The 9,413-nt window shown below is 43.9% G+C and overlaps 2 protein-coding genes across 2 annotated transcripts in view; one reads left to right on the top strand and one right to left on the bottom strand.

Moving 5' to 3' along the window:
* The window catches only part of cdh23 (cadherin-related 23), a 184,721-nt gene extending 181,369 nt beyond the window's left edge, over positions 1 to 3,352 (top strand). The window contains exons 66-69 of the mRNA XM_085800592.1: positions 58 to 187; positions 355 to 474; positions 825 to 935; positions 1,505 to 3,352. Coding sequence (XP_085656718.1) covers positions 58 to 187; positions 355 to 474; positions 825 to 935; positions 1,505 to 1,846 — 703 coding nt within the window. The 3' untranslated portion in view covers positions 1,847 to 3,352. The remainder of the gene's footprint in view (positions 1 to 57; positions 188 to 354; positions 475 to 824; positions 936 to 1,504) is intronic.
* Positions 3,353 to 3,755: 403 nt separating this feature from the next.
* On the bottom strand, positions 3,756 to 9,202 carry eif3l (eukaryotic translation initiation factor 3 subunit L). Its single transcript, XM_085800587.1, has 15 exons — positions 9,060 to 9,202; positions 8,697 to 8,727; positions 8,371 to 8,581; positions 8,198 to 8,277; positions 7,859 to 7,920; positions 7,688 to 7,757; positions 7,526 to 7,599; positions 6,609 to 6,780; positions 5,892 to 6,046; positions 5,561 to 5,731; positions 5,171 to 5,304; positions 4,770 to 4,943; positions 4,463 to 4,652; positions 4,193 to 4,273; positions 3,756 to 3,965 (listed from the first exon to the last, which is right to left on the bottom strand). The coding sequence occupies exons 1-15, from the start codon at positions 9,090 to 9,092 to the stop codon at positions 3,885 to 3,887; spliced, it is 1,719 nt and encodes a 572-aa protein (XP_085656713.1). The 5' UTR covers positions 9,093 to 9,202; the 3' UTR covers positions 3,756 to 3,884.
* Positions 9,203 to 9,413: the final 211 nt, after the last annotated feature.

Raw genomic sequence — 9,413 nt, 5'->3', positions numbered from 1 at the left:
TCACAAAATGCCAAAATCAATCAGAGTTCTCATGCATCATGGTGTTTGCCTCTACAGGGCTAATCCAGTGTGGCTGGACCCATTCTGTCGTAATCTGGAGCTGGCTGCCCAGGCCGACCACGAGGACGACCTGCCTGAGAACCTGAGTGAGATAACTGACCTGTGGAACAGCCCTGCACGCACTCATGTCAGTACTTTACTTTAATCCGAGTTGTTATGTATCTCACAACTATATTTTGAGGATTGATAATGTTTTACTTCTGGGAGAATGAAGCCATCATTCCCAGGGATTTACATGAGTCCCGCCCATTACACAGCTGTTCCTTCATGAGCACGTGGGTCTTGTCCTGACAGGGTACATTTGGTCGAGAGCCTCAAGCGAAGCCAGAGGATGATCGGTACTTGAGAGCAGCCATTCAGGAGTACGACAACATCGCTAAACTGGGCCAGATCATGAGGGAGGGGCCTATCAAGGTGAGACACATGCATGTCAGATTATCCAGAGTAACACACACGCACACACCCTCATGAACACATCCAATATCATCCCTCAGTCCTCTCTGTCTGTTGGTTATGTACTCACTCATTCCATCCTTCCAAAACAAATTGAGGATAAGGTCAGAGGACGGGACATAAGACCTCCTACGAGTCTGTCCTGTGGGAAAACCAAAAAGAGAGACCCCCAAGGACTTGAGGATACGTTGTTGAGAGCCCGATGCTTAGATAAGACGTCATTACTGTGGATTCCCATTTAATGAATGCTGTGGCGGTGGGGGGTTTGTAAGGTGGGAGGCTCTGTTTGATCCTAACTGCTGTCCTGTCAGGGTTCCCTGCTCAAGGTGGTCCTGGATGACTACCTGAGGCTGAAAAAGCTCTTTGCAGCTCGACTTGTCACTGTATCCACCAGCCAAGGAGATCACTCATCAGTCACAGAGGTGGGCTCTGAATAACGGGTTATCTATCTGCACCTGCGGCTTCTCTCTGACTCCACTGGAGAGTGGTCTTGCATTACTTTGATTTCCTATTCTGACGCCCTGTCCTCTGCTTTGGTTTAACACCTCTCACCACTTCTGCTTCTGCCTTCAACCAGACTCTGGGTTAAATAGAGTCTGGTCTTACTTTTCAGTGTTCAGCTGTGAGTGGTGTCAACCACAGAGAAACTCCTCCACATTTTGGAATCACTGGAAATTTTACCTTAAAAAAGCAATTTCTGCACATTATTTTGATGAATTGACCTGATGTGGAAACCTCACCCTCCTCCCACCTGAAGAATTATCTACTTCTATTCAAAACATGTGTGAATCTGTTACTCTCTGCTGAACTGTTGTCTTACTACATTTTCAAGTTGTTGACTTCTGTCTCTGTATACTGGTCTATCCAGCTCTTTCTCAAAGCTGTTTCCTACCAATCATCTGCATTCTTGTCAACTTGATGCATTATCTAAGTACCACTTTTCAGCAGTTTAATTCATTCTCAGCTGACTTCTTCTCTCCTCCTGTAACAGCTGATCCAGAGTGATCTGGACGACGACGAGGACGAGCGTCTGGGCATGGGCGGAGGTCGTGGCACGCTGCGTTTCAAGCACAAGCTTCCTGTGGAGCTGAAGGGTCCTGAAGGTGTCCACGTGGTCCACGGTAGCACGGGGACCCTCCTGACCTCTGACCTGAACAGCCTGCCAGAGGACGACCAGCGGGCCCTGGCACATTCTCTGGAGGCGCTGAACGCCGACGGGGGGCTTTACTGTGAGCGGAACGCCCGCACAGAGTCGGCCAAGTCCACCCCCATGCACCGCCACAAGGACGGGGACACCGTGTCGGAGAGTCCCCTGGAGATCACAGAGTTATGACTAGCCGAGGCCTCGCTGGTCTGAGTGCAACCATGACTCGTGTGTGTCCTCGTTCCTCCGCGCCGCCGCCCTGACAAGGTTAGGGAGGACTGGAGGAGGAGTGTGTGTAGTCTAGGGAACCTCATCAGCCAACCTAAGTGCATCAGTGAGACAGCCTGCAAAAAGATTTACTCTGGTCTGGTTTGAGTGGATCTTGTGCTGGAAATGGTCCCACTGCTGGTGTTTGAAGAGAGGGGTTCTACAGATGACCTTTAGGAAATGGAAAATCCCAGGCAGGGCACTGGTCTTCAGCGAGACAAAACCAACTGATGTCATTGACTTTCATCCAAAGAGCTGAGTGTAAAAGAAAGATTCAGCCTCTCCCTGTGGGAGAAGCTTGTTGAACCATGACCTTATAATCGTCAGTCGTGCCTCATTCTCACTAATCCTGCTGAAGTCATACCTGGACTGCAGACACTAATACACACTAATACACACACTCAAGAAAATGAAGCTACACACACTCAGACCAGCGGATGGCCATCAATGGGAAACTGAGATAATGACACAGTTCCTACCATGTTCTGACATTATTTTTCTTTTTTCAAAATGATGCAATCAGCGCTGAGGGAGTGAGGGTCGGACGTTCTATCTTTCAGATATTAGTGACATGTTGGTGTGAAATTTTAGATGGACATTTAATGCAGCCAAAAGCACTTCCACTATTTTCCCCAGTGATGCTTAATGAGCAGTTTTCACGTGACACCAGGAGGAAGAAGGACCCCTGCCACCGCTACTTGTAGTGGTTTGATGAAAGACCTTTTCTGGATCAGTAGCAGCACCTGTCTGCAGGGCAGCACTGAACATGCAGACTATGGTCCTGCTCTCCATTTTTAGCATGGACTCAATCAGTCATGTACGAGGAGACTCCTCACTGAAATGATGAATGAAGATGGATGACCGCTGTCTCAGACTGGAGCCACGTGATGAAAAAAAACAAGAAACCTTGAATCTTTTTTGAGTAATTTGATATTAAAGGCAGTCTAAAAATAGCCTTGGAAATGACTTATAAATAGAATTTAAAAAATATGAATAACAATGTTTTTATAAATATAAAGATGGCATTGTGCCCACAGAGACTTTACACTGCCACCTGAGGGAGTAAAGAGTCGTGCTCAAAATGAGCCATGTTTGCTTTATTTTTTTATTTTATAAAAAAAAAAAAAAAAAATATGCGATGGAATCAAAAGATATTTTTGAAGAAAAATGCTGGCTTACCAAAATAGGTAGGGAATTGTTTTGGATGTTTGGAGTATGTGTATATTGTGCTTTGGTGACATGTTGTTCCGTTTTCCTTTATATGACAACTGACGCTGTTTCTGATGAGTGGTGTGTTTTTAAAATTCATTTTTTTATATTCCCATTTTGTAAGTTTTTTTGTCTTTGTCATTATGATCACCAGCCCCGAGGTCTGTGTTGGAAAATGTTGTTGGACGATATGTGATAATAAAAGAAATATGCAATGGCCTCAGTCGGTGGGATAATGGGAGTGCAGCAGAGTAAAGGAGCCACGCAGTCACTAAGAAAAGTCTGGGAATGTGAAAAAACGTAATGACTCATGACACTGATAATCGTTTCCCCTCATGACAATTACATTGACTTTGTCTAGGCTGACTTCTCATGCACTCCAATGGTCCAATATGAAGAGTCGATTCCAGAGAAACATAATGTGCCTAAAGAATAATTAATTCTGTCTTGACTTTGCAAAAAATACCTTCATCTTAACTGTCTACATTTCTTGTCTCTTTACTGTATTCAGCCTGTCAAATGTCTGCTCAGGAGGTAGTTTGAGGTCTTGACAAATGCTGCCATCTACTGGTTCTTAAGAATGACAATAGGTAACCTGAAGGGGAAAAAAAACAATCACAGGTTTTTAGCAGACCATCCTTTTATTGTTACCATGTTATATAGAAAAGTTTTATCATCAACATTTGTCAATAAGCTCAAAAGAAGGGACTCCGGGTACAGAGGACTCAGAGTTCTTCTTGGCTGCTGCTGGTCAGACTGCCCGGGTGGTGGTGGTGGTGGTTGATGTTGTGGTGGAGGCAGTGGCAGGCATTTTCTTCAGCGTCTTATTCAACTGTAGGGAGAAGAGCAACAATTTTCTCAGATTTTGACAGGCAGCCTGACGACTACAACAAATGATTTCAGAAGAGGGCTACTGACAGAATGAGTGACTGGTGGTACATTTCCTCTATACCAAAGCTCACAATAACTTTCAAAGTTCTGTTTTTATGCTGAAAACAAGCAACTCCACACTCCTGTAATCTTCTACTCTATCCAAACACAAAATTGATCACTTCTCACCTCCTCAAACTTGTGGATCTGTCTGATGAAAAAGTCTCCATAGCGACGTGCAACTTTAGTGTCTGCAATGTGGATCATGTCCTGTGAAAGTGTACAGAGAAACATATTGAAACATGATGCAGCTATGAACCATTTAACATCATGCACCTACTATTTTATATCCAACATGTGCAGTATGTCATTAGGCTTCGGTTTGGCCCTGCTGGGGAAAATAAGATAAATAATCTGAACCTACTGGTTAATATAGAAAAGTCATAAACATAAACACACCTTGTCAATGTAAAAGTCAACCTCAGACGCAGACTGGAACTCTCCATCCAGAGCTGAGATGCCGCTGGTCCACACCAGGTTCTTCATTTTGTGTTTGAAGACGAGCAGCTGGATGCGGAACTCCTGCTCAGTCATGTCCAGGAATCCTGCCAGCTTGGCTACTGGCATGGTGGTGTACAGCTTCAGGAAGCTGGAGGGACACACAGGGACTTTAGAGGGCATGTACAGACACCTCTGCAAACCCCTCCTGAGTCAACAAGCTTTTGATTTCTATGACCACACAATAAAAGATGATAAAATGCTCTACCTGCGGATGGTGGAGAGCTGGGCCTGCTGCTGCACCTCCTCAGCAAAGACCTTCAGCTGCTGCTGGAAAGGTTCTTTGTGGTAGTTGGGGTGAACATTGTCGTAGTTTGGCACCACAGGTGACAAGAACTTCGGGCAGGCAAAGCTGAACTGTTCCTCAAACACCTGCAGGTCCCTGAAACAGGAAAAAAGAAAAAAAAATCATTACAGACGTTAATGCTGCTGGGCACCACATGCAAGATAGGCAAAAATATCATACACACAAACAACACAAGCAAATAGACACAATTTGTCTCGTGCCTTACAGCATCACAGGACAACAACTCTGTCTCTGATAGAGTTCAGCCAGTGTAGAGCTGTCTTATAAACACATACGCTCAGTGTGATGTTCTTCTTTCTTACCCTTTCTGCATTCGCAGCATCTTGTCTCCGTACTTCTCTCTCAGCTGGGTGTGGATGCTCTCATCAATGCGCATTGGGTACATGGTGAGAGCAATGGCCAGCAGACCGTGCATCTGCTCATTTTGTTTGTTAATCTACAATTAAATACAAATACAAGACATCTTACCAACTCTTCTGATACATTAGCTTTAGAAAACATACTTGCATGCATGCATCACTGTATTTTTAAGACACACACAACAAATCAGCCCCTCAATTTTTCAGACACCATTAGAAGTCAACGACACGAACAATTTAAACCTCTCAAGTTCTTTGTGTGGGATAAGTGGAATAGTTGATAACTTCAGCAGAAATATCTAATAAAATCTAATAAGCACAGGTCTGACTTACCATCTCATATTTATACGTCGACCTCTGGAACATGTTCCTTGTCCTCTGAATGTAGAGCAGGATGTTGGCAAAGACGCGAATGGCATCCTGGTAACGCCTCATCATCAAGTAGGCAAATCCCACGTAGTAATAGGTGGTGATCTGGCACTCAGGCACACGGGAGTACATACTCTGAAAGACAGACAGCAAATTAGATGCAGGGGTGCGGACAAGACCAAAGGAAAAGCAAGATGATGATGTGGTCTAAAATACAATTTGAGTCCAGAAAATAAAAGTAGTCTCATCATTAGTCGATTAGAAATACTATGTTCCTCTCTTCGTTGGGTCTTACCTTCTTGTTGAGCTCAATGTTCTCCAGGACTTTGATGGCCTGGTAATAATCACCAAGCAGAGAGTGAAGCCTCAGGAGTCCCACCAAGCTGAAGTAGCCCAACATCTTGTACAGTGAGTGACGACCATATTCTCCAGCCACACTCTCTGGGTCTCCTGCAGCACACAAATATTATATACATTAAAGTTGAAAGTTGGAAAAGTTTGCTGGCTTGTTCAGTGCTTTATCTGAATATACTGGAGATAATTTCAGTATAGCAAGCTAACATTAGCCTCGTAAACCAGCCTCTCGCGGAAGTGCATTTCATTCTGAGGGAGAGTCTGGCCTCATCCCCATTCTAAGCGTTTGGACTGAAACCCTCAGAAGGCCGAGCCAATCAGCGTCGCCCGCTGTGATTGACACAGCACGTTGGCCAATCAGGGACCGACTGGTGCAAAGCCCCGTCACTACACCAACTTGCTGATTGGCTGAATGGGGTTGTCTGTCAACGCTACTACCAAAGATATTAAACCGTCTTTGCTACTAGTCCCGCCCAGCTCCCGCCCAGCCCAAACGCTTGCAGGGGGGATGAGGCCAGACTCTCCCGAGAAATGAAATGAAATGCATTTCCACGAGAGGCTGGTTTACGAGGCTAAGCTAACATTACTTTGACACCAGAAACACACAGCTGTACAGACTCTCCAGAACAACAAATATCACCAATCCTTTTGTCTTTACCTCCGCTGGTGTACACCTCAAGCTGGCGGTTGATGTTACTCTTGTCCACCAGGGAGTGGAGGACATTGAGGACACTGTGGACGTTCCAGATCTTTGGGTTGTTCCTCAGGAATTCAATCTCCTCCTCTGACTTCTTGGCCGTCTTACAGCGGTACTGACTGAAGGACTGGAACTGAATAAAGGTATTTGTGTTAGCAGCATGTAAACATTTATTCTACAGGCTGTATGATAAACACAAAGTTAGTGAAATGGGCCATAAAGGAGAAAACTGACAAGTAAATCCTATTTTACTTATCAGCAATTTATCCAGTCATCTTAAAGGGATATTTAAACAGTTTGGCAAATTCACCTATTGCCATAATCCGTATTGTTTTAGGAGTAGGTTCATTACCTTTAATTGTCAGTGCAAGCTGTTTTTAGATCCGTGGGGCAGAGACTTGAGCTCTGTACGGCGCGCTGTATTTTCGCCTTTCCCTCATCAAATCAATCTAATCAAATACACACCTGCACATTCACCACGCTATGAAATAATCATGGAACGTTACGAGACGGAGTTGTTTTCAAGGCAAATGCAAAGCTGGAACTACATCCCAGGCACGGCTGCTTGGCGGAGTGATTTCAAAAGCTCAAGTAGTCCTGAGTATATTTGCTTTATGTGTCGTAATATGACATTATTATACATTAATATTTCATAGTGTGGCAAATGTGCAGGTCACAACTTGTCCACAAGAGTGTTTTGGAGTTGGATTGTGTATTTAGTTGGATGAGAGAAACATGGAAATACCGTGCGCCTCTGTCTCTGCCTCGCCGATCTAAAAACAGCTTGCGCCGACAATTAAATGTAATGAACCTTTAAAAGACTATTTATGGGAAATTTATGTCAACTAAAGATACGCAAATAATATAATTTTATGTACCTGGTAGATGAACTCATCAATGATGTCCCAGAGCCACTGGTTTGGCAGCTCCAGGGGGGCTGGGCCATCAGCATCTGTTTACAATGAGAAATATTCTCCTTTGACACAATTTTCATGAGTTGTTGTCTTACTGAAAATGTATTATATATCCTTGAAACTTACTGAGAATGTAATTGAAGAGGTTGCAGTAATTGTAGTACGACTCAAACCTCTGATCCAGAGTTGGCCCGCCCTGATTATCAAGAAAACAACAGTTACAAAAAAATCCTGCAAAGGTTTTTGCAGGTTTCTCAGTAATGGTTAAGGAGGTTGATAACAAGAGCAGTTACTTACGCTGACTTTAGCATAAATGTGTCTGTAGTACAGCTCCTTATAAAGGATGAGGAAGACTGCATCTGTAAGACATGAGAGCAAACAATGTCATAAAACACTCCCACTGCTAAACCACACAAGGATGAACACATGTATCTGTTCACTATAAATCCTGTTTACAGAATAACAGGTCCGTCAGTTAATATAATCCACAATCCGATCCAAACACTTCTCTTCTGTGTGAATGTGTATTTAATTTATAATTAAAAAAAAAAAAACTAACAACAAAAAGCTCAAGGCCAACAAAATTTCTACCATGAGGAACAAACGATTCTGTCTGCTGCAGGTAAACACACTCACCGTTGCCAACAAGTGATGCAATGCCCTCAGCCTCTGGCCAGGGAGAATTCTTAAAGAAACGGTCGGTCAATTTGTTCCAGCTGAATCAGAAGAAAACAGAGAGGGCACAACACTTGTCAAACATGAACAAATTTGTTACATCTGTCAGCATCACTGTCTGGGGGAGGAGTTACCTGTTCTCATAGACGTCCTGGATCTCATAAACCTTCTGCTCGATGCTCTCGCTGGATACACGGTTGGACTGCAGCTCATACACTTTCTGGTCGATCAAGTCAGAGATGGTTTTGTGGAAATATTGCAGGAAGTTCTTGATCACCTCTGGAATGACGCTGTAGGTCTGCTGCTCATACTGCCTCTCATAGGCCAGGTCTGCTTTAGGGTCACCTGCAGGGAGATGGGGGATTTAGTATGAGACAATTACACACAAGGGAAGTCTAAACATGAATGGTGACATCATGCATTTAGATAAAGAGAGGTACACAGATGTGTGCATACGAACCAGTGTGCAGGTCGTAATCATAGGGATCGTACTGCGAGGAAACAGAACAGTTAGACATTTGTTACCAGCACAACGTTAACATGTCAGACAAGCAGTCATGATTAACAATACCCATCGTTATCTAACACGTTAATTCTCCACAACAAGTAAACACAGAGTCAACAAGCGCTTCAGAGGCTGTGCTGCTCTCTTTAGAAACGGCATTCATCATTCACATCATGCTAGCTCATCGCAAACTACTGTTATGCCGGTGGAGTTAAGCTAGCTATGCAGCTACTAGGCTAGCCGGCTACCGATAGCCAGCGTGTCATTGTTATTATCATAAAAGCGATCAAATGTTTGTAGGAAATAATGTATACTGACTTCTTCTTCGTCGTGGTATGACATGGTGGTCATTGTTAGACCAAAGTCGTAGATAGCGGAGTGAAAGACGAGAAAATGTGCTCGACTAGCTAACGCAGCTAAACCACGCAGCTGGCGTTAGAGAGGCGACAGGGACCGGAAGGAAGAAGCTGTGACGTACGAGTGGAACACGGCGGCGTAGAGGCATTCTGGGTAATTGGGTTTTTGTGATGTAGTTAGGCCTATGAGTTAGGCCAATATAATACATCCATGAGTTAGGCCTTTGCTTAAACGAAAGAAGCACTAATGTAACGGGCCTGTGGGAGCAATTTTGTTTTGTTTTGTTTTATTTTAATAGTGGATTTTTTTATATAC

This window comes from Trachurus japonicus, chromosome 15, assembly GCF_045865225.1.
Source record: "Trachurus japonicus isolate A0001 chromosome 15, Traja_1.0".
Lineage (NCBI taxonomy): Eukaryota > Metazoa > Chordata > Actinopteri > Carangiformes > Carangidae > Trachurus > Trachurus japonicus.
The sequence above is the reverse complement of the archived record's forward strand: the minus strand, read 5'-3'. Positions and strand labels throughout refer to the sequence as shown.